General features: G+C 39.8%; 4 protein-coding genes across 7 annotated transcripts in view; all 4 read right to left on the reverse strand.

The window, feature by feature from the left end:
* Positions 1-762: 762 nt before the first annotated feature.
* On the reverse strand, positions 763-9,161 carry LOC121632339. The gene is made up of 3 exons (XM_041973743.1): positions 9,138-9,161; positions 2,450-2,602; positions 763-1,342 (listed from the first exon to the last, which is right to left on the reverse strand). The coding sequence occupies exons 2-3, from the start codon at positions 2,562-2,564 to the stop codon at positions 783-785; spliced, it is 675 nt and encodes a 224-aa protein (XP_041829677.1). The 5' UTR covers positions 2,565-2,602; positions 9,138-9,161; the 3' UTR covers positions 763-782.
* LOC121632335 (gastrula zinc finger protein XlCGF57.1-like) lies at positions 4,604-9,145 on the reverse strand. 2 transcript variants are annotated; one of them, XM_041973736.1, is made up of 3 exons: positions 8,691-9,145; positions 8,278-8,434; positions 4,604-6,755 (listed from the first exon to the last, which is right to left on the reverse strand). In XM_041973736.1, the coding sequence occupies exons 2-3, from the start codon at positions 8,390-8,392 to the stop codon at positions 5,395-5,397; spliced, it is 1,476 nt and encodes a 491-aa protein (XP_041829670.1). In that variant the 5' UTR covers positions 8,393-8,434; positions 8,691-9,145; the 3' UTR covers positions 4,604-5,394. The 2 variants fall into 2 exon arrangements, with proteins under 2 accessions (XP_041829670.1, XP_041829669.1); XM_041973735.1 differs by having other exon boundaries at positions 8,278-8,453.
* A 687-nt stretch (positions 9,162-9,848) lies between the features above and the next one.
* LOC121632331 (gastrula zinc finger protein XlCGF58.1-like) overlaps positions 9,849-24,190 on the reverse strand; it is a 35,387-nt gene continuing 21,045 nt past the window's right edge. The window contains exon 6 of the mRNA XM_041973727.1: positions 9,849-14,466. Within this exon, the coding sequence (XP_041829661.1) occupies positions 12,962-14,466 (1,505 nt within the window). The 3' untranslated portion in view covers positions 9,849-12,961. The remainder of the gene's footprint in view (positions 14,467-24,190) is intronic.
* Positions 19,676-23,887, reverse strand: LOC121632338. 3 transcript variants are annotated; one of them, XM_041973742.1, is made up of 5 exons: positions 23,589-23,887; positions 22,639-23,120; positions 22,466-22,561; positions 22,249-22,387; positions 19,676-20,196 (listed from the first exon to the last, which is right to left on the reverse strand). In XM_041973742.1, exons 2-5 carry the CDS (start codon positions 22,756-22,758, stop codon positions 19,853-19,855), a joined length of 699 nt encoding a protein of 232 aa, XP_041829676.1. In that variant the 5' UTR covers positions 22,759-23,120; positions 23,589-23,887; the 3' UTR covers positions 19,676-19,852. The 3 variants fall into 3 exon arrangements, 2 of the variants coding, with proteins under 2 accessions (XP_041829676.1, XP_041829675.1); XM_041973741.1 differs by having other exon boundaries at positions 22,249-22,561; XR_006008907.1 differs by lacking the exon at positions 22,639-23,120 and having other exon boundaries at positions 20,056-21,461; positions 21,957-22,561.

A 24,190-nucleotide genomic window follows, 5' to 3' on the forward strand; every position in this document is an offset into this window, starting at 1 on the left:
TTCTTCCCCCTGCAACACAACACAGTAAATTATACATTCCTACCATCGCGCTTTGTTCTGACGCTAGTCATTTTTGTTAAAAGATTTCCTCTGATTAAACTGCTAAATAAAACTTGTGTTTTCTTTTGCAGATTTAAATATAATTGTAAAACCTTCACTTGAATACCTAATTTAAGTTTTCCACAGGGCCCATACGTACAAGACATCCCAGATGTATGCTGACCTTGATGCCTGCTGAAATAGATGACCACACATCATTTTCTTAGAATCAGGGGACAAATTTAACAAGACATGGAAATCCTTTTTAGGCTGTTTCGCTAACCTACAACTGTCTGAAAAGGTGGAAAGATTTTTAATTGCCCTTTTTCCACCACTGGGTTTGAAGTTCTTTTTAAGTCCTGATGTATCTTGATCAGATTTGATGTATCTTGATCAGGAGATGTGGAAAAATTGGCTTTCAGGCAAAAACGTCTCTGGACGCTGACTTGAATAATAAAAAGAAGTTTATTACAAAAGTTCAGACATCAAAACAGATTTCTGCAGCAAAATCTGGAGGTCCCAAAACCAGAACGAAGACCTAAAGACCTGATGTGTCGTTCTGTCTTATTTAGGGTTTAAACAAAGAAAATTCCTCAGTCCTGTGTCCTCCAGTCATAGAGTTTGCCTATAGGATGCTCATTTGCATAGAATGCATGTTCTTGTGTCAATCCAGTCTGTAGGACAGAAAACCTTATATGGTAAAAACTTGAGTGTGTACCATACAAATGCTATGCTTAGACACCTCAGTCCAAAATCTGTTGACCACTCTCAGAGTAGGTGAAGAACTTTTTTGTGCAACAAACTAAATTCTTGTTTACGCCTGACTGAGGTTCTCTGGTCTCCATCTGAACAGGATCACAGTCTTCAATTTCAGGTCCAGAATCTGACAAAGACTCCTCCCAATATTCATCTTCAGTTTCGTTTAATTCTGTTTCATCATTATTTTGTTGAAAACGATTGTTTGGATATGGGTTCCTGTATGGTTCTGGTCCCCCACAGTCCCTTCCATCAGTTTCCATTTGTGTATCTGAGCAGCTGGTTGGAGGTTCTGCCTCTCTGCTGTCTTCTGTTTTGATTTCATGAAGACGTATGCATTGAGGTTTCTTTTCATTATCCTCATTCTTCGCAGTAACAACAGCGTACAACAATCTCTTGGTATAAGCCGCCTTCTGTTGTTTTATCCGACTGGTCCAGCATTCCTCCTCTTTTATCTTTACATGAAGAAATCCTGGGTCTGGCAGGCTCAGACTGGAGCTCCAAGGAACGTCTTCTTTAATCACATTCTGGGTACGTCCAGGTAACACTAAAACACAGTGATAATTAAGGACATCAGTGAGTTTATATGTATTTACTCTGATCATTCCACCACATACAGACATATTAAATAAGACAACAAACATCGAGACGTTGAGGGTTTTTACGCTCAAACAGGAATGGGAAGAATTATAAAGTAATTTATTTCATTCAGTTTTCCACATCAACACCATTTACCTACCAGGAAGTTAGGGCTGAACAATTAACTGTTTTTAAATCAAATGTGCTTTTTAAAATCTTGCAACCAGCTAATCACAAAGGAGAGTGATAAATGTTCTGATCCTGGTTTCAAACCTGCAGGGTCCACGGTTTTACAAATCCACTCGCTGCAGTCGTACTTCCTGCTGTCTCTCTGTGGGACATTTCAACATCATGTGACAGCTGCACTCAGATGTGAAGTCACGTTTTCAAAAACCTCATCAAAAACATGTAAGGAGATGCTTAATCTACTAAAACTGGGTTAAGAACTGTCCAATGAATTATTAAACACTGGAAGGAACCATTGTCTTCCAGGAAGAAATGTGAAAATTGTGATCTGCAATCACTTACACATTTGCTGAAACTAAAAGGTAAAAGAAAATAAATAAATAAAAAAACAGAACTCATGGCTATGTTTAACAGTGAAAGTAAGAACATTTCGACATGAACAATATGAACTCGAGGAATGGGGACTAAACAGTTGTGTAGCCTTAAAAAAAACACTTATCAATGCGGCTAATCTTAAAAAAGGCTTCAAAGATATTTTAACTCATGGATTGGCTGCAGGAGTTCAGACCTTAACCCCAATCAGTATCTTTGGGATGTGCTAGAGAACACTTTGAGCAGCAGTCTGACCCTCCCAACTACACAATCTTTGAGAAAATCAGTGCAATTAGTGGCTAAACTTTGGCCACACAGAGTTGGTTTTTGTACATCCCAACTTGAAACATGCTAACAGAACATTTTCATGTGTATGTAGCATTAGTCCACGAAGCCCCTGGTCTGCAACCAGACACAGACTTTCAGAGCTAGAGATGTATGGAGATATTCAGGTGTCGACAACCCCAGGTCTCACCATCTGATGGAACTCTTGGAACTACAAATGCGTGTGACTTACTGAGATCTTTGCTGTCCTGGGTCTCCTCCATTTCTGATGAAGATGCTGCAGATATGGGGGGCAGCCAACCCAGCCCTCTCGGGTCATTTGGTAGAAGATGTTTCTTTCGCGGCATCCCTCTTCACCTGTGATCTTCAGCTTTTTGATCCTTGTCTGCAGTTCAGAGATATTTTCATAAATTTCCTCTGAGTTTAGGACGTATGAGCTGGATCTTCTGCTGTTTCTCTGGAACAGCTGTCAGGTGCACATATGTCACCCAGTTAGCAAATTCATTAAAACAACTGACATCATTGTGTGGACATAAATATAAACATAAAAAAATAAATAAATCTGATAAATGCAAAGGATCAGTTAAAAAAACTGCCTGTCATTATTACAAATAGATTTTTTTTATAGTATAAAAGACTTCAAGTTACACTAAAACACCAATAGTGAGGAGACTGATTCAAATTTTGTTCAGCTTGTTATTTGGAGATGGGATATGTTTGGTGTGGCTTCATATTGTTACAAGACACCATCAATTACAAGAGAACTTCGATGGTGGAGATGAAAATTAACCAGTGTATGCCAACACTTTGACCTTGTGTCACCAATAAAGGTAAGTTCTATAATATGAAATGATTGATGTGGTATTGCTGAATGTCCCTGCAGCTCTTGCATATTAAGTTGTTGAGAAAATAAATTATTTTTATCAAATTGTTTTATGTTGTTTCTGAAAAATGTGGCCTTTAATTAACACCGTGGCCTGTAATATTTCCTTAGTTACCTTCATGGCCTCGAGACTTTTTCAATTTATTTTAAATCTAGTTTTCAGTGCCTCATATGCTCACACGAGTTGGTGTTTGGAAAAAAGAACCATCGACTAAAAAGTTCTGTAATTGTTTTTTGCGTGTTTGTTTTTTGGTTTACTGTTGCCTCTCACCTTTTCCCTTAACTTGGCTTCTTAAGTTCGTCACATAAATAAATGGTTAACGACCAGCAGCAGCAACTTTTTTACTAAAAAAGAATGAACCAAACTTTTAATTTTTCTTAAACTACACTAATCTTTAGGTAAATATTACCTTCTGCCATATATGAAAAAACAATAAGAGTATTTTCAAAAATGAACTTTTCTCGACTAATAAACTCTTATTATTGCTTACCTAACGACGAACCTAACGACGAGCCGTCACGGTGTAGGTACCAGATGTGTTCAGGGCCCCGCCCCTGCCGATGACATCACACTATATGATAGACAAAGTTTAGACTTTATGATTGGCTAAACTTTGTGGATGGTAAAAATCCGGAGCTAGTTTTTGTGGGTTTTGTAGTTCAACGTAGGAAACACGACCATTTCTACACAATCTATAGAAAACCCATCATTACCGATCGGAAGGTACTCACCACACCCTTACCATCACATCTATAAGTTTTGAAAGCAGAGAAAAGTCACCATTCGAAAGGCATAAAAAACTATATCTAAAATTATATCTAATATTAGAAATATAAAGTAGACATGATTCCTTTGCCTAAAGAATATTGCCAGAATGAGACAGATCCTCTCTAAACCCAGTGCAGGGAGACAATGATCCATACCTTTATTACCTGCAGAATTAATTATTGCCCTTTTTTCAGATTTTAATAAAAACCTAAATACATTACAGCTGCTGCAAAATTCAGCTGCTGCGTCCTGAGAAGGACCAGAAAGGACTTAAACTCTCTGTAATAGCTTCCTGCGCACTTCCGGAGTGATTTTAAAGTTCTTTTATTCGTTTCTCAAGGTCTAAATGGTCTCAGTCCAAAAACGTTCATCAAACTTTCAGTTTATGACCCGACCACAGCACTCAGGTAGTCATTGGTTGGTCTTTTATTAGATTGTAAAGTGGTGACTAAAACATTTGGAGAAGCTCCATTTAGTTATGTTCTTAATGCAACCACCTCCCCGGGGAGCTGAGGGCAGCTGGGTTGTTGCCATTTAATTTACTTTTAAGGCTTCTTCTGCACCCTGCTGCAATGCTTTTGTTCTATATAAAGCACTTTGAACTGTCTTGTAATTAAATGTGTGATACAAATACACCTGCCTTGCCTTCATGTATGTATAAATAACTCAGGAAAACATTTGAATATTCTTGGATTTCTAACAAACCCTGGAAAGACAACAGTTTTGCACTTAAATACACAAACTCATCATTTATTTTGCCAATGATTTATATTTCATATGCTGTCATTCTTATTACAAAGTGTTTCATACAGAATATAAAAACAAAAGAAAGGTGAAGAGTTACATGGCGTGGTCCTGATATATAACATCCATGGTTCACCTAGAAGAGTTTGTATGAGGAAGATCTCCACACACAAGTGTTTGATAGCTGTTGTCTTCAGTTCTACATGATTCTGAACATCAAATCTCACACGGATACATCAGGAAGTGGTCAAGCAGTTCTTTTTCATTTGTGTTCATGTGGGTGGCAAACAGTTCTGTGCATTACTTCCCCTTCGTGGTGGTGGAAATGCATCAACACCAGATAAAATCACATTTCCATATGATGATGGTAGTCACAAACTACTGAATTTATTCCAGCGACTATTAAAAAACGTTAAAATGACCCATCTCATGCAGTGAATATTAATTATAAATGGTTTTAATTATGAATTGTTTCAGATATTTTAACATGTTTACAGGCTGATAAACACATTTGCTGCATTTTCTGAAAAAGAAACCGGCTTAACTTTTGTTGTCTTTTCTTTTGATAATCATTCCAAAATACTGAAGGAATATTCTATATAATGGTAATAAAAATTTAATCAAATGTTTCCCTAAATTGTCATCTGTCACTAAAATGAAGCTGGTGACAAATGAAAATATTTTAGATTCACACGTCTGCAACGTCAAAAAATACATTTCAGATTTTTTGTTTAAAATTTTACAAATAGTCACAACCTTTTTTTTTAAAGGTCAAAATTCCTTAAATAGCTGTGTTTTTGGCAAAATAATCTTTCACAATCATCACAGCCAAACGGTTTTTCTCCTTGTGGACTCTCATGTGTGTTTTAAGGTGTGTCTCCGTGTTGAATTTCTTTCCACACTCATCACACGGATACGGCTTCTTCCTTGCGTGGACTCTCACGTGTGTCTTAAGATTTGAGATTTGGTTAAATCTCTTGCCACAAACGACGCAGCTGAAAGGTTTCTCTCCTGTGTGGACTCTCATGTGCGTTTTAAGATTTGCACGTTGGTTGAATCTTTTTCCACAGTCACTGCAAGCAAAGGGTTTCTCACCAGTGTGGACTCGCATGTGCGTCTTGAGCAGTGTGTTTCGGGTGAATCTTTTAGCACAGATAAGGCAGCTGAATGGTTTCTCTCCCGTGTGGACTCCTACGTGCGTCTTCAGATGCTCGTTTCGATGAAATCTCCGACCACAAATGTTGCAGCTAAATGGCTTTTCTCCGGTGTGAATTCTCATGTGCATCTCCAGATGTGCCCTTTTGTTAAATCTTTTTCCACAATCATTGCACGTAAAAGGTTTCTCCCCTGTGTGGATCTTCATGTGATTTGAAAGAGTTCCCCGCTGGCTAAAACTTTTACCACAAATGTCACAGTGATATGGTTTTTCTCCTGTGTGGACTCTTAAGTGTTTCTTAAAATCTGACTCATAAATAATTTTTTTGCCACAGTAGCTGCAGACAAACGTCTGCCGCCCTGCGTGGACTGTCTTGTTTGACTTAAGAGACGACTCACAGTCTTTACCACTCGTAGAGTAGGTGACGGACTTTTTTGAAGCGCTACAACCTAAATCCTTATTTACACCTGAATTAGGTTCTCCGGTCTCCCTCCAATCACGGTCTCCGTCTTCAGTTTCGGATTCAGAATCTGACAATGGATCCTGCCAATAGTCTTCGTCGTCATCAATACTAACTTCAGCCTCAAAAAACTCGTTTTCATCAGTATTTTGTTGTAAATAATTGTTTGGAGCCAGGTTCATGGTTGGTTCTGGTCCTCCACAGACCTCTCCATCAGCTTCTGTTTTCATCTGTGTATCTGAGCTGCTAGTTGGAGGTTTTGTGTCTCTGCTATCTTCAGTTTTGATTTGATGAAGCTGTGAGGACTGAGGTTTCTCTTCATCATCTTCACTTTTCACAGTAACAGCAGTGAATGAGAACCTGCTGATGTCAGTCTCCTTTCCATCAAGCTTTTCTCCAACCTGACTGGTCCAGAGTTCCTCCTCTTCCTCCTTTATGTGTAGAGGTTCTGGGTCCTGCTGGTCCAGACTGGACCAGGGAACCTCTTCCTTAATCACCAACAGCGGCTGGACATCTGCAGGTAACACTGAAAGATAAATGTGCATTAAAGACAATGAAGTGACATCAGTTGCATTAACGTGGATCTAACAGAGAAGAAAGGTTTAGTGGATGATCAGACGGCTGTATGACCTCAACTAAGCTGCATTATTTTAATCCCAATATTCCTGACGGAAACAGGTATATAAACAGAAACAACCAGAAGTCACTGTTATTACTTCACATGGGACTGTCCTTACACCCTGAGCTGCAAGGATCCATGCTACAATGGCAAATAATTAAAACCTGTTGCTACTTTAGGAAAATAGTTCCTTATATTCATATTCCACCTGTCTGTATCAAAGCAAACATCTAGCACACCACCATTAGCTTCATTCTGACATCCTCCAACACACAGAAAATGGTATATACTTATTTAAAATGTTTGCATTTGCAGGATTTTAAAAAAATAGTCACGTAAAGGTCTATCAAACAAAAACAGATGTATCCTCTATATTTTCTTTTTGGTTATAGAAACAAACAGGAAAGAAATGCATAATCTTTGAAGCCACTCATATTTGACTTATTTCAGTCAATGCATAATGATTGGTGCACATCACCACAAGCCACGCTGAGAACGCAGCTAGCAAAGACAACGTTACATGTAGTGGTTATAACTGAGTATAAAATGCTCAAGAAATCTAGACGCAATGTAATTACACTTTAACAGTCAAAAACACTCCTCATGGTTCTTAGGCTTAACTTCTGGAGGTCGGGGCATGATCTAGTCAACAGATGATTAAAAAGACGTAAAAAGAGGTACCGTTTATCCCTAAATACGTGTTCTGAATCCATTCAGGTGAGTTTGTCATTTCAAACAATGTACTTAATATTTTACTGAATGAAATATAAAAACATCTTACTTATCTGGAAAGGAAATTATAATGGTGTATAGTTTTTTTTAAGTGTTGGACAAATGATAAATAATAAATTATTTAAAATACTGTGTATTACTCACAGATGACCCCCCCAAACTGGTAGTAATCATTATGCTCTTTAACTAACTCTCAAAATATATGAAGTTAAAAGTTTCTGTAACTGTATTTAGTTGTTATATGAATTGTAAAATTAGACTGTAATCTTTAATAAATTATGTAATCTGAGTAAACAATAACCTGAAAGAAGTTTGACAAACAATTCAATGGTTTCATGTTTAATGGACAATAGTTTTCTATCTTTTTCTAAAGTTCATGCACTTCTTACTCTAAATGATTGAGAAAGGGGTTGTATGAATGGAGAGAAGTGAAAGATATGCCAAATGACAACTGAATTATTGATAACGTCATTTTCACATCATCTAGATTTATTATAAGACAAGTGGACGCAGTGACTTTTGTGCTTGGTCCTGTTGAAAATCCATTCATAAGCGTTTTCTTTCAAGACTGAAAAATTTGGAAGGGGAGACCTTGAAATGAATCACTTGGACACTTTTATGGATTGCAATGCACTGGTATTCGTGCCTAAAACAGTTAATATGCTACAGTACAAATGAATAGATGTGAGTGACTTACTGGTATCTTTGCTGTTTTGTGTCTGCTCCAGTTCTGATGTGGATTCTGCGGGTATGGAGGGCACCAAATCCAGCCCTCTGGGATCATCAGGTTGAAGTTTCCTTCTTCGAGGCATCCCAGTTCCACCGGTGATTCTTCTCTTATTTTAATTACTTGTCCGCAAATCGGAGATTTTTCTGTAGTTTTTTTCAGATTTTAGGGTGTATAACTTTAGATTTTCTGCCGCTTTTCTAAAACAACTGTCTTAAACTGAAGCTACACAAAAATCAACCATTAAATCAGTTATTTTCAAGCGAAATAGTTACGTTTACTAAAAGGATATAATGCTATGTGACTATGGCTGCTGCTATACTGCTTTACGCCCACGTTCTATATGCTATCAAAAATGAGCTTTTACTGGTGGATTAAATTACCTGTCCAGAAGAAAAAACTTTGCCCCTCATCAGTGACTTCCACCAAGGAAAGGCCACACCGATCTTTATCCTTGTTTTCTCCCGTCGTCTTTCCTAGTTTCGTTTTACTTCTTAGCTTTTTCTTTAGCTACTGTTTTTCACAATTTTGCTTCTTGAACATCTTACTACATTAACTGTTAACAGCAATAACTGTTTTGCAGAAACGTAAAACCTCTGCTGGAGGCTCGATACAGGACCTCAACAATTAGCCACATGCTAACAAACACCACTTTTTGTTTTGATTTCCCCGGAACAAATTACAGTAAGCAAAAATCCTTCCGAGATATTTTACCTGATACTATAAACATATCGCTCGGTAAAACATTTCTCCCGAGGGATATTAAGAAATAAAATGTATAAATGTGTGCAACTCTGCCTTTTTTAATGGGCTACATCACTTTCACTTACTATTTCCGGTGCAGTGGTGTAATCTGTCCCCCCACCACATCCAGTTCCGCTTCCGCCCAAGAGCGCGATCGCCTCAAAGTACTACGCTCATATGCGTATCTTATTATCTTGTCTTTAAACTTAATATCTAAAGAACAGAAGTACAGCCTCACATCTTAAATTATGATCCATCATGGTGCCATGACTTTATGACTTTTTTAAGATCTCTTCCAGAACCAGATTAAACCTTGTTCTATTACTGACTTATTCTGAATCGCTCACTAAACATTTTTTCTTTTCTGAAACTGTTTTTGGAGCCAAAGATTAAAGGTCAGCACTCTGCTTCAAACAGTTATGCTAAAAATCAACAACCAGGCCAGGAATCTGGGAGTAGTCATGGATTCAGACTGTGGCGGATCTAGAAAATTTGTTATTGGGTGGTAAAAGATTGGCATAAGGTCCGGGCAGGGTGGCTCTAAAGCCCCGTTTCCACCAACTGGTGCAGGTTGGGATGCATTTTTTTGTTTCCACACTCAAAAACTGGGAATGGTACCCTAACATCCGACCCTTCCTACGTTGTTGGGACCCTTCCACTGGGGTACCAGTCTAACCAACCCGACCCAAAAGGGTGGAGTTTGACACACTCCAGTGATTGGTTGAGTCACTTCATGAGTGACCTGGCATAAAAATAAAGCAAAAACAGCTCCTTGTTTAGAACATATTTTCCATTTATTGATTAAATCTCTGTTTAAAATGGCGTTACAAAGCACCGCCAAGAAGAAAGAACACAAACTGCTGGATGACATCTTTCTCCTGCTTGGTTTTTGAGTCGTGTCTTGGTTCTACTTTAAGAAAAGCGTTGTGATGGCGTCATCCTATCACGTAGCTGAGGCATCTATCGCTATCCGACTGATACTCCGCCTCTCAGGTAAGGTTACGGTTGGCTGTGGAAAAGCAATCAGATTACAGTTTACAAACCAGATCCGTCCCGACCGGCACTCGTTGGTGGAAACGAGGCTTAAACATCCTCAGTACCATATGTGAAAATCCCAACATGTAAACAGAGTTAACAAAAGAGCCACAAAACCTGTTATAAACTATTTACTGTATCTTTAACCCTTAGAAGAAAACAGACAGTATTTAGGATTACATTTAAAAAGGATTCCTTAAAATAAGTACAGAAAAAGAACTTAAATTACAGCACAAGACAGATATCAGTGCAGAAAAACATCACAAACATCCAAATCTAATGCTTCTGCACTGTTTCTCAATACTGAAGACAACTACAAGATCGACTTTGCTTTTAATATATCTAAAATTATAGTGACAATTTTAATTGTTTGATACAGTTTCACAGTGTTTCTCTATTATAGAATATACATAATCTTTTACTGACCTTGTAACACACCTGTAGACTGTTACTAAAAACACATTATTTCACTGTTTCACATGTACGTCACTGCACTTGTAACTCGTAAGCTTTATATTACACAATAATAAAGAACCTGTAACAATGTGAAACCAGAAATTATACTTGACATCTATGAGTCACACAAGCAGTTATATTCAGTCTTCTTATTCTCACTGTAGCCTGTTATTCCCCAGTCCAACAATAAGGATATAACCCGTTTAATTGATCAGCCTAATTGCTGCTGATCACAGGACTGTCACTGAAACAGAGACTATCCAAACTTTGGTTTTCATATCTAAATGCTTCATAAACTGCTGTTGTTTAGTCTAATTAAAAAGAATTAAATATGGAAATATGCTCCAAAAAACCACATGGAAGTCATTATCAGCATGAGATTAATGGACGCGTTAAATTGTGACCGCTCGTCATTTGTTACGTCCCAATTCAGGGGTTTGATTGGGCGCAACACAAAGGTACGTCGTGGACGGATGTAAAAGTGAAACACAGCACATTTCATTTTCAGAAGCATAAATAAAGAATAAAACCTGAAATCCTGAAATCCCCAACAAGTGTTGGGGTTAGTGAAACTGCTGAAAGGAATAGAAAAGGTTAAATCTAAAACAATACACAAAACTCGCCGAGTAAACCATACAAAATGTATACAAACAAAAGTGTGCCCCTAACTCAGCCTGATAACTAAATAACAAAAGGTCACAAACGAATAGCCTATGCTAGCCCAACACATGAGTCGAAGGTTTAACACAAAAGATAACAAAATGGCAGAACATACATTAATAAGGAGCGCAGCTCGAACCCAAACTGTGTGTAACACAAAGGTAAGCCCAAACTAACAAGACTATTATTATATCCACACAGGAAACACCAACAGCCAGGTTTTAACCCGTCAATACGAAATAGTCTGTAACACACAAGGCTACCATTTAACACAGCAGACACACAGATAAGCAAGGCAACCATAAATCTGCCAAAGTGAGGGGAAGCAGCCTGTTCTGTCTAGCTTCTCCCTCCTGAATGATCTCTGCAGCAGCTCTTTATTTCCTGGACTTCGGCAAGCTGCAATGTGGTTGGCTGGGTGATGAGCCAATCAGCGGGGAGGAGACCGGGGGTGTGTCGGGTCTAGCCACACCGAACAGACATCAGGGCCTGGTATTTGCATACAGGACGAGCCACAGGTGTCAGCAATGAGCAGCACCCGTAACAATTTCATTAACTCCACATTTAATTTAACGTTGTGTTAGAACATGACAGGTAGACACCGACTTCAGCTGGAGAAAACTGGTGGCTCAGGTGCTCCACACCAGATGATCTCCTACATGTGCCTGCGACGCACCAACGCTTGCAGCTGCAGAGCAGGAGCTTTGATGTAGGGGCCTATTAACAACTTTTGGACATACATGTGATTTGTTTTTCTAAGTATAATTTAAGGATCTGCCCCTGGCTCAGACCTGGATTTATTCAGTCACATTAAGAGGAGGCAGATCTGAACAATTTTACTAACTGGATTGTTAATGGGATAATCATTGTATTATTGTTTTAAAAGTATATTTTACAAGTATATCTCATTCGTATCTGTAGAAGCTCATTAGGAGACTGAGAAATTGTGTATTCATGCAGTAAAAAAGAAGTAGAAACTCATTAGCAGACTATAAGTTAAGAAACCTTCCACACACACCTGATGAAGCTTTGAACTCTTCACACAATAAAGACAGACAGGATTTGACTGTAGGCAGAACATTTTGGTCTGCCTTTGACATCATGCGCTGCTCTCCTCCTGTACAGAAGTACTGTAATCAACCTCTTTCATCAAGACTTTGTTGTTTTGCCTCATTTTTCCACCACAATCTTGGCATTGTCAGCAGGATCCCTTCTTCACCATCTGGACCCAAATGACCAGCAAAGTGACAAAGTCTTTAGCCTCTAACCTTGCTTCGACTGCAGAGAAGGGAGGGCTGATGCTGATTAGCATGTCTGTGGTTACGATCCAACAAACTCAAATAGAGAACTGACCTGGTGAGAAACATTCGACTTGAGAAAAACTTTTTTGGAGCAAAGGCTGGGCTTTGGAGAGGATTTGGGCCTTAGCTAAATGAGGTGGTCAATCAGGCTTCGCCAGTTCAACACCACTTGTGACAAGATTGTGGCTAAAAGAGGTGATCTGAACCAACTCTATATGTCTGTACTGCAGAAGAGGAAAATACACACATCTGAAAATAAAACTAAATATTTGGTGTTTGTTGTTGGAGCTTTAGTTGAAAGTACTGTATACGATGATGGAGTAAGTTATATATATATATGATGGGGTAAGTTTTACACGGCTCGTGAAAGAGAAGATGGATAGAATACGCTGTCTGACTATATAATACAGAATCTAATCCTGTTATATTTTGATCAAAGCTCGTCGTTGATGGTTCCTTTAAATGTGCTGAGAGTTGCATTTTTGGTTTTCTCTCGAGTGGACCCTCACGTGTCTTGAAAGGTTTCCTCTCTCACTAAACCTTTTATCACAATCATCACAGCCAAACGGCTTCTCTCCTGTGTGGACTCTCCGGATGTGCACATTAAGATGGGATTTATAATTGAATCTTTTTCCACAATAACTACAGGGAAATGGTTTTTCACCAGTGTGGACTCTAATGTGTTTAGAAAGACTTCCTCGCTCACTAAATCGTTTACTGCAGTCGGTACAGCCGAACGGCTTCTCTCCTGTGTGGACTCTCCGGATGTGCATCTTGAGATGAGAACTCCGGGAAAATCTTCTCAGGCAATCAGTGCAGCCGAACGGTTTCTCTCCAGTGTGCATTCTCATGTGTAATTTCAGAGATCCTCGCTCACTAAAACTTTTCCCACAGTCGCTGCAGGCAAACGGTTTCTCTCCTGTGTGGACTCTCATGTGCTTCAACAACGTTGTTCGTTCACTAAATCGTTTATCGCAGTCGTAACAAGCGAATGGTTTCTCCCCGGTGTGAACTTTCATGTGTTTACACAGAGTTCCTTGGTCCCTAAATCTTTTACCACAGGAAGGACAGGCGAACGGTTTCTCTCCTGTGTGGACTCTCATGTGTATTGAAAGTGCTCCTTTTTCACGAAACTGTTTTCCACAGTCGTTACACGTGAATGGTTTCTCCCCGGTGTGGATTCTGGTGTGTTTTGAAAGAGTTCCTCTCTCATTGAAGCTTTTACCACAGTCACGGCAGCCAAACGGCTTCTCTCCCGTGTGGATCCTCATGTGCGACTGAAAATGAGACTTTTTGTTAAATCGCTTTCCACAGTCATGGCAGCCGAAGGGTTTCTGCGGTTTCTCCTGGCTGTGAACTCTGGCGTGTTTCTTAAAGGAGAGCTTGTACAGAAACTGTTTCCCACATTCAGAGCAGCTGAATTTTTCTTTGCCAGGGTTACAGCCTCCATCCTGACTTACACCTGGCTCTGGTATCTCTGTCTGCTTCCAGATGCTGTCACTGTCCTCAGTTTCAGGTCCAGAATCGGAATATTTTGTCAAAGCATCATCGTCATCGCTGGCTTCAGTCTTAAAAGAATCTGAAGAGTTTTCGTTAATATTTGGTTGCGAGTAATTATTTGGTATCCGTCCTGGTCCTCCACGGTCCTCTCCACCAGTTTCTGTTTTCATCTGTGTATCTGAGCGGTTGGCTGGAGGTTCTGTCTCTCTGTTGGTTTCCGTTTTGATCTGATGAAGCTCTGGTTGCTCTTCATCATCCTCACCCTTCACAGTAACAACAGTGAAGGAGAACCTGTTGGGATCAGACTTGTCCTCCTCGTGAAGCTGCTCTCTCTCCTGACTGGTCCAGAGCTCCTCCTCTTCCTCCTTTAAGTAGAGAGACTGTGGATCCTGCTGGTCCAGACTCGGGATCCAAGAAACTTCTTCTTTAATCACCACCATCTGCTGGACGTCTGAAGGTAACACTGAAACACACATGGACATGAAAGACAAAAATAAGTTGACATGTATTTTCACATATTTTTGCCATAGAGGAGCATTATTTTTCTTCTTCTCAGACACACATAAAACTTCTGCTCACTGGTTGATCTTTGGCTGCTCCTGATTGGACATTACTGTCAATTTAAGCTCTCTGATTGGTGGAAAGCTTGACAGGAAGAGGCTAGAGCTATCACCACTAATTTCCTGATTCAATTTGATTTCCATTACAGATTAATTTCCAGATATTTATTTAACAACATTAATTTTTCTTGAAGAAAACTCATGAAACAGGCCTGGACAAAAATGATGGAACCCTTAACTTAGTATTTTGTTGCACAACCTTTTGAGGCAACCACTGCAATCAAACGATTCCTGTAACTGTCAGTGAGACTTCTGCACCTCTCAGCAGGTATTTTGGCCACTCCTCATAAGCAAACTGCTCCAGTTGTCTCAGGTTTGAAGGAAGCCTTTTCCAGACGGCATGTTTCAGCTCCTTCCAAAGATGCTCAATAGGATTTAGGTCAGGGCTCATAGAAGCCACTTTAGAATAGTCCATAGTTTTCCTCTTAGCCGTTGTTGGGTGTTTTTAGCTGTGTTTTGGGTCTTTGTCTTGTTGCAAGACCCATGACCTGCGACTGAGACCAAGCTTTCTGACACTGGCCAGCACATTTCTCTCTAGAATCCCTTGATAGTCTTTCATTGTACCTGCACAGATTCAAGACACCCTGTGGCAGATGCAGCAAAGCAGCCAGAACATAACAGCCTCCTCCATGTTCCACAGTAGGGACGGTGTTCTTTTCTTCATATGCTTCATTTTTCCATCTGTAAACATAGAGCTGATGTGTCTTGGCAAAAAGTTCCATTTTTGTCTCATCTGTCCATAGGACATTCTCCCAGAAACTTTGTGGCTTGTCAACATGTAGTTTGGCTTTTTTATGGTTTGTTTTCAACAGTGGTTCCTCCTTGGTCGTCTCCCATTAAGTCCACTTTGGCTCAAACAACGGCGGATGGTGCGATCTGACACTGATGTTCCTTGAGCTTGAAGTTCACCTTTAATCTCTTTAGAAGTTTTTCTGGACACACCAGGTCACCAAACAGCACAGCGACTACCTGTAGCCTATATATAGGCCCACTGACTGATTACAAGGTTGTAGACACCTGTGATGCTAATTAGTGGACACACCTTGGATTAACACGTCCCTTTGGTCACATTATTTTCAGTCTTTTCTAGAGGTACCATCATTTTTGTCCAGGCTTGTTTCATGAGTTTATTTTTTTAAATAATTCTGTAGAAACATGGTTGAAAAACAATCTCTGACTTTCATTGGTTAAATTTCATAGAATTTTTATTTATTATTACTTTTGTCAGATTCAAGTTATTTCTGTGAACATTGTGAGTTTTTCTTTCATTAACCAAAGGGTACCAACACTTGTCCATGTGTGTAAGTTATAGTGGAAGTTAAAGTGTTACGGTTCAGACCAACAGATGTGTGTGACTTACTGAGATCTTTGCCGTCTTGTGTCTGCTCCAGGTATGATGTGGATGCTGCAGGTATGGGGGGCACTGAATGAAGCCCTCTGGGGCCATCTGGTTGAAGGCTCTTCCTCTGAGGCATTTCTGCTCCACAATCCAGGTCTGCAGCTTTGAGATAATTCTATAGGTTTTTTCTCCCAGATTTTAGGGCATCTACTCTGGATCTTCTGCTGTTTTTCTATTATAGCTGTCAGAAACTGGAGTTAAACAAATAGCAACTAGTCAGTTATTTATTAAAACTACTGACCCCCTCCCAAGACCTGGTACTGGCTTTTTCCAGAGAGCTTAATGGCAAGCTATGAACGGGTCCCCTACAGCGTGGCTGGAAGAGAAGATATATTTAATAAAGTATGGGGCCCAATCCTCATTTGCTGGATATGAAAGAATGACACTACCTACCTCTGCAGAACCATGTACTTGGTTCAAATACAGAATGTGTATACTTTGCTGAACTCCAAGGGTGTTGTGTCTTTGTTCTTCTTTGCTCTGTGATCTATGATTTATGATTTGTATATTTTTGCTGGACCAAAGAATAACTGGACCACAAATATATGTATATATGTGTGTGTGTATAATTTATTTATAAGAAAATAAGAGCTGCATGACACAGATTCAAACCTCTAACATGTTCTTACGTCCTCAGGTGCTAGGACCTGAAACATCTACAACGCTGTTATCAGCTTCTCACACACACTGGTTTTCACAAATACTAAGAAGGGGGCAAGTTCAAAGTGTCATCCATGTAAAACCAGCAAAACCAACAATGACGGTAAACAGAAGAGCAAAGTTGTTGTAATAATCATAATTTTATGGCTCATCAATGTTTGTACAGTATGATTGTAATTTTGTGGTACCTTGAAAGTAAAATAAATGGAAAGGCTCTCAGCAATATGACTCAACAACAACTATCTAACCATAAACTGAGCGACGTACAAGTTTAAATTTTTTTTTTTTTTTTTTTTTTTTTTTTTGCATTTATGGTTGATTTGAGCATATGAACGGTGTGCGGGCTCCCGCAGACAGGATGTTGTATCGTGGCCAGTTACCCCGTCTAGATCCGTTCCTCCTCCAGCTCCGCTGAAGCCCCGTCCTCCCGGGTGATGCTGTGTTCTTCATGTTTATTTTCTCAACAAACATATGTCGCTAACAGTAACAAATATTGTAAAAAACAAAACAAAAACCATTTATAGCCAAATGGTTTAAAAGTTTTTAATTTGAATACAGATTTTATGTGATAAAAAAAGATTGCTGATAAATCACGTCATATAAAATACCATGAAAATGTAATAACCTTTTTACTAATTATTTTACAAATTATTTGCTCACTAACAAATAAACGCTGAAATTTTACCTCTCTGAGTTATAATTAGTTGTTATAAGGAGGAATACACGCTGATGGACGGGGCAGAGCTTAGGGGACGGATCTCGGCGGGGAAACTGGCCTCGATACAACAAGGGGGCTACGCCTCCTGTCATACTCAGTTTAACATGACATCTGTGTCAGTGACAGAGCAGATAAAAATTAGTACGTTGGTCATTTAAAGAGTTAATCACTGTTATTCACTGGCTTGTTTTAAATGAGTCCTGAAAAGCCGCACCTATGTGTCGGAGACACGTTAAGTCGGGCAACCATTTAACTAATGAGTAATACTAGCTAACTAATTCTAACAACTAATTACATTTACATAGGTCGGTTGAATTACCTGTCCAGCAGAAAAACAACTTCGGTGTTCTGCGTGAAACATTTGTCCTTCATCGGTAAATTTCCACCTGGGAAAGGCCACGCAGATTTTATCGCTAGATTCACGCGATCCTGCTTTTCTTTCAGCTACTATTTTAAACTTATGATTACCCTATTAGCATCTGTAGGCTAAAGCCAACGGCTCGTCCATGCTAGTCGGTCCTACCATTATTTTGCTCCCTCTGCAACATCACGCAGCGAACAAAAACGTACTGATGCGCGAGAACAGGTGTTACGCCGAAAAAAGCACCCCCTCAAGAAGCCACTCGCATGTGGAGGGCATGTAGATGTAGACCTACATACTTTATTCACTACCCTTCGTCCTCATGAACAAGTGTGTTCTTGTGGAGTGTGTAACTGTTACCAGCCTGTTTATATTGATCCTAACTGGTGCTGACAAACATTTGATCACCAAGGCATCAAAACGGTCGAGCTCAACGACTGTATCAAAATAATACATTATGCTGTTATGAACACCACAAACACCTTATTTTATGCATTAATGGTTTATTTTACACCCAGTTCAGGAAGATTATCTGCATCTCTGCATTTTTAATAAACTTTATTTAAATACGGCTTCATTAGATTTTAGCTAAACTATATTATTAAATCTTATTAATCTATTAATAATACTATTAAACTATTAAATCTAAACTATATTAGTTACAGATAGAATCAATGTTTTTATGTAAGTTTCATCATTTACAGGGTTCTAGAGTGTGATCACTTTTTTTAACGATATAATCTGGCGGGCCATGTATTATTGGCGGCGGGAAAACGTTGGCCCGCGGGCTGCCAGTTGATGACCGCTGCTGCAGATGATCTGTATCTCAACAAAAGTAAAAAAGTTCTTTTTGCCATTTTGTGTTTAAGGGTACATTCTTACCTCGTTACGTTTTTCTGTTTCTCTCCAGCCTTGTTGTAATTTGACCACAAAAAAATGTGAAAAACTAAACCAGATGAGTAAATACACATAGCATGTGCACACTATTTTCACACAGGACAAATAAATGTCATCTGGGACGATTTCAGTTTGTTCATAGCAGTAAATTAAGCTTAAAAATGTGTATTAAATACTCAGAGTGAACCTTGTTTGACAAACCATTCATGTAAAAGTATCACAAGGGTAGGAATTTATTAGAAATGAGGAAAAAAACAGGATTACCAGAAACAGACCGCAACATTTGGTCCTTTGTTTTCTGGGATATTGAAATCAGTTTGATATGCAAAGATATCTAAAGACTCAGATCACCTGTTCAGTGTGAAGTTTTAATCCACAACATTCCCACCTCTGAACCTGCTGTCCTGCCCTACATCCACACCTTCATTTTCAAATGAAACAAACTGTTTGTACCTTCATGGACAACGTTAAAGCTCCTCCTTAGGTGAAACATGTATCACATCACAACGGTTTCTCTCTCGCGTGGACTCTCATGTGTTTCTTAAGATTCCCCTTTAGGTTAAATCTTTGACCACATTGATGACAGCCAAACGGTTTCTCACCTGTGTTTGTCATGTGTCTCTGTAAACTGGAAGGACTTTAAAACCTTTTCTCACAAATGTCACACTGAGGGTGGCATCTGATGTGAATCTGAAGACAGTTCTTTGTGGGGAAACATTTACCACTCACAGCTAAGTGGTTTGTTTTTCGCGTGGACAGCAGAATGTCTTTCAAGGTCCCCCTTCAGTGTAAAGCTTTTCCCACAAACATCACAGCTAAATGTCTGACCCGTGTGTTTTGCCATGTGCACCTTTAAATAAGACAGACATGTAAATCTTTTGTCACACCGGTCACAACGATGCAGTTTGTCCTCTGCATGGACTCTCAGATGCTTGCTGAGGTAGTCTTTGTTTAAATCTTTCACCGCAGATGTCACAGGTATAGCAGCTCTCTCTCGAGTTCTCGTGTGCAGCTGAAGTGTAAACTGTTTACCACAAACATCACAGGTATAAAACTTTTCACTCATACAGCCAAAAAAATCCAGCTCACGTTCAGGTTCAAAATCTAGCAAAGCTTCCTGCCAACCATCATAAATACTGACTTCAGTCTTGGATGAGCTGAACTCTTCATCATGATTTAGTGGTAAATGACTTTTTAGATCTGCTCCTCCACAGTCCTCTCCATCAGCTTCTGTTTCCATCTGTGTATCTGAGCTGCTGGTGGGAGGTTCTGTCTCTCTGCTGTCTTCAGCTTTGATCTGATGAAGCTGTGAGGCTTCCCTTCTTCATCATCTTCACTCTTTACAGTCATAATATTTAATGACAGCCTGCTGATATCCGTCTCCTCCTGGCCACAGAGCTGCTCTCCCTCCTGACTGGTCCAGAGTTCCTCCTCCTCTTTCTTTATATGAAGGGGTTCTGGGTCCTGGTGGTCCAGACTGGAGCTCCAGGGAACCTCTTCTTTTATCACCATCAGCTGCTGCACACCTCCAGGTAACACTGAAACACACATGAACATTTCATCAATACTATACACGTTTAATCTTAAACCTCCATGTTGTCTGACTTGTTTTAAAGGCACAGTGACATTTATTCTGTTCATTCCTGGAGCCGTCGTTGCCCTGCAGCTTCCTGAGGCTGAGAAACCAACTTCACAACATGTGTCCCAGCCTGGAGCGTCACATGACAGATTCCTTTTGCTTCAAGGCATCACATCACGGAAACTAGATATCAACACACTGGCTGTTTGGAGCGCGCACCATGGCTGATTCAACAATAAAAATCCTAGAAGAGGACATTATCGAGGAAAGAGAGGAAAGTAATGCAGAAAGGTACAGAGCAGGAGACAGGACTAGAGTCAAGATTGGACTGACTTTTACAGATTGGAGAGAGCTCAGAGAAGAGACAGGATGCAAGATGGATGCTGAATTAGCCTTTGCTTAGTTGTGGGCTGAACATTTTGCGAGCAAATGTTTAAAAACTGTCCATTATTTAAGGCCAGAACGTACAGTCTTCTGCAGACCAAAGCCGAGACAAACTGCTGAAAACACTGAATGTGGTGTTAGTCACTAGTGAACATAAAATTGTCGTAGACAATGATTGTGCTTTAATCCTTACGGGTATCTGTTATGATCAACCAGCCTTATTGACTAAGAGATAATTTAAGTTACAAAACAACAATCCACAAAACTCAGGTATGTCCGAGGTGACTGTAGCCCAGAGTCAGGCTTGGGGAAGCTTCCCCTGTCCAGAACAAGATTGTAATGATTATTTTTAGGGCCAGACAGTTTTATCGGCTGGCGAATTAAATCGCCTGATTATAGACCTTTCAAAATAATCATCTGGAGTTTTGCAGATTAAACGCCAATATATTCTCAATTTCTCATAAAAGAGTAAATGCTGTTTAGTGTTGGAGTCGTGCAGAATGATGATGTTGCCTCGTTTGTCCAAAAGATGGAGTCTGAACCCTCAGTCCTCATCACGGTTTTCCCAGTGACTACAGGAGTAAGCCACAGCCAGGCAGCATTACAAGCGGAGTCAAGCTTGCCGACAGGTAAGTTTATAACGACGTTGTGAAATTAACAATAGCGTGAACGTCCAATCAGAATAAAAATGCCTGATGTAAAAATGTCAGCTGAGCCAATCTGTCTCGATTGGAAAGAATTTTTTAATCTGATCAAGAGAATTTGTTTGAGCCGCTTCATGTTCAGATCAGCAGGAAAAAATAAGACCTACAGTCACTACGACGGCTTCTGTGGTGATTGCTTTCTCTGCGCATGCTTGAACCACGTGGGGTGGGGGGTGGGGGGGGGGGGGGGGGGGGGGGGGGGGGTGTGTGGGGGGGGGTTACGTGGCGTACTGAGTTTCAGGGAAGATGTAAAAAATGGCGGCAGCAAAACAGAACGAGACTGCGGCGGACATAACGTTGTCAGAAACTTGGAAGGTCAAATGGTTCAGAATAAAAAAATGAAGACCCTTCCTCTGCCAGACTGTTAGGCATTGCACATGTCAAAAGTATAAAATCTGTCCATCATGTAAATACAGCTGATCAGATCACATCATTCAGCGTCCATGTGATCGTCAGTTTTATCATACTGATTTAACTTGGACAGATGAAATATTTGTGCATGTAAACGTAGCTTCAAACTCAACATGTTTCCAGTTTCAGTTTAACTCTGTCATGTGTCATGATAGCGACCCGTGCATCGTTGCATCGGTCATGCTTTTCATTTACGTTGCATTGCTAAAGTTGTGCTAACCTAGCTTACGTTACTCCGTCTAGCATAGCGTTAGCTTAAAACTAGTTAGTAACTGCAGCTACAACAGTAAAATGTTCTGCTTGATATTCACATCTTTGTTGTTGTAAGCACTACAGGACCAAAAAAGAAATTATTTTATTTATTATGTTTTTTTTAATTAATCGTCTGATTGATCAATTATTGGAATTTTTTTCTGCCAAACATCCCAATCAGCCTAAAAAAAGACTCATATCAGTTGGGCTTCATTATTTATTACAACGTCTCTGTTTTCATCTTCCAGCTGTCACTCAACCTTTCCTCCCGGTCCTCAACCTGGAGGTCTTCGTGTTCCTCCTTTTCCTTTCCTCCTCATCCTGCCTCTTCTTCGTTTCTTCTTCCTCCCTTTTCCTATCCTCCTCCCCACCCTTCCCACTCTGGACACTGGATGACAGCTGAGGACAGAAATGAAAGGTCAGATCAGAGCCTGGAATTTTCGGCTGGAGTGGAAGTCTTTCTGAGGAACAACTTGCTTGTATAACTGGGCTCGATGGTCCCTCCTGGGGAGGAGAAAGGGCTCCCTCCCGCCTCCAGGATGGTCCCACATGCTCTTTATCTTCACGCTGTCCCTGTGGGGAGAAAACACAAAGTGTATTTTTTATCTAGCTCCTGCAGTAATGAAGACATTCTGTTAGCCTTAACTCACCGCCAGCTCAGCAACTCTCTTCTTTAACCTCCTGCCCTCATCCTTCAACGCAGCACAGCTGAAGCCGACTGAACCTGCCGCATCCTCCTCCTCCTCCTGCAGGTCCAGCCAGCTCACCATTGCTGGTTGAGGGTTTGAGGCTCGCAAAACTGCCAGCTTCTGGATGACCACAGACCTACTTATCCCATCCAAACAGTACACCAGAACTAACCCACAAAGAGTGAAGGCAGTGGGTTGGTGTTTTTCACTGTCAGGTTACCCAGATCGCTGTGATTCCTCTGTAGGTGGGTTTTGATGTCGCGGACAGTCTTGCCACAGCCCACACATCGGCCCCTCCTGTGATCCTATGTCCACTTGCGATGGAACAAAGTAGAATCTGCTCTTCCACACTGGCGACATAGTGTAATTTGGCAAGGTGCCTGAGAGTGGCTCAACACAGTGTTGCACAGGGGGCATCAACCTTTTAAGTTTGTCTTCATCATCTAAGAATAAATAAATAAAAATTATATATATATATATATATATGTATATACACATATATATATGTATATATATATATATATATATATATAAAGCTGTCACGAGTAATAAACAGTTACACTTCTTAAATGAGCCAATAAAGCGAATAAAGAATGTTTTACTCAGTGGTGTCGCTCTAAATATTACTAAAGTACAGCAACCAAATAATTTATTGCCATAAAAACAACAACAATAAAAGCCACATCGATTCTAGATGTGAAATGTCTCAGAAAATACTACAATGACGCGAGAATATTTTACTACCTTATATGTGCGCGTTCACACGATGGGTGTGCAAATCTCGGTATAACACCTGATTCCCATCACCCCTGGATACCAAGGTGGAAATGTTTTTATGTTGCTAACTCGCCTCATGCCTCTGCTATAACAAATAATACCAAGCAACTAATTACATAGGTGGGTTAAATTACCTGTCCAGGAGAAAAGAAATTCGGTGCCTTTCTGAAAACATCTTTCGTATATCAGTGATTTCCACCTGGGAAAGGCGACGCCTACGTTTCTCCTGGTTTTCTGCCGTGGTCTTTCCGGTTTCGTTTACTTTTTTTCATCAACGAGGATTCATTTTCCATACCTTTTCCAGATAATATGATCATCCACATGTCATACTTTTGTTTACAAACTTCCAACGAACACCAAATTGTTGTCCAGCAACAATAACAACTGGAAGATCGCAACTAGAGTGCCTCTAATCGCAACTAGCTGCTTTCTAGTCAATCCCACTTTTGTTTTGGTCCCTCTTGCAACACAGTGCAGCAAACAAAAGTTCCTAACTCATAATACACGTGTTATTCCTTCATTTATTAACAAATATCAGTTTCCACTAAAGTAAGTATTTGGCTTTAATTTTATTAAAATAACAGGAAGCCTTTGTAAAATGACAGTGACACAAAAGCTCTGCCTTCAAAATAGGTGGGATACATAAAAATAAAAATTCAAGGCTCTACAAAAAATAATGTGAAAATTATTGATGCAAGTAAAACACCCATTTTAAAAGCTAAAGTGATATTCAATT

The sequence above is a fragment of the Melanotaenia boesemani genome, chromosome 21 (assembly GCF_017639745.1).
Source record: "Melanotaenia boesemani isolate fMelBoe1 chromosome 21, fMelBoe1.pri, whole genome shotgun sequence".
NCBI lineage: Eukaryota > Metazoa > Chordata > Actinopteri > Atheriniformes > Melanotaeniidae > Melanotaenia > Melanotaenia boesemani.

Excerpts from the sequence above, each read along its gene's own strand:
- LOC121632339 (XM_041973743.1), bottom strand. The coding sequence starts at position 2,564 with ATGCCGCGAAAGAAACATCTTCTACCAAATGACCCGAGAGGGCTGGGT. Across the intron at positions 1,343-2,449 it reads CCAGGACAGCAAAGATCTCA|TGTTACCTGGACGTACCCAG; the intron begins GTAAGTCACACG and ends ACTGTGTTTTAG.
- LOC121632335 (XM_041973736.1), bottom strand. The coding sequence starts at position 8,392 with ATGCCTCGAAGAAGGAAACTTCAACCTGATGATCCCAGAGGGCTGGAT. Across the intron at positions 6,756-8,277 it reads ACAAAACAGCAAAGATACCA|TGTTACCTGCAGATGTCCAG; the intron begins GTAAGTCACTCA and ends TTTATCTTTCAG.
- LOC121632338 (XM_041973741.1), bottom strand. The coding sequence starts at position 22,758 with ATGGTGAGCTGGCTGGACCTGCAGGAGGAGGAGGAGGATGCGGCAGGT. Across the intron at positions 22,562-22,638 it reads AGAGAGTTGCTGAGCTGGCG|GGACAGCGTGAAGATAAAGA; the intron begins GTGAGTTAAGGC and ends TTCTCCCCACAG. Across the intron at positions 20,197-22,248 it reads GTTGAGGACCGGGAGGAAAG|TGTTACCTGGAGGTGTGCAG; the intron begins GTTGAGTGACAG and ends TGTGTGTTTCAG.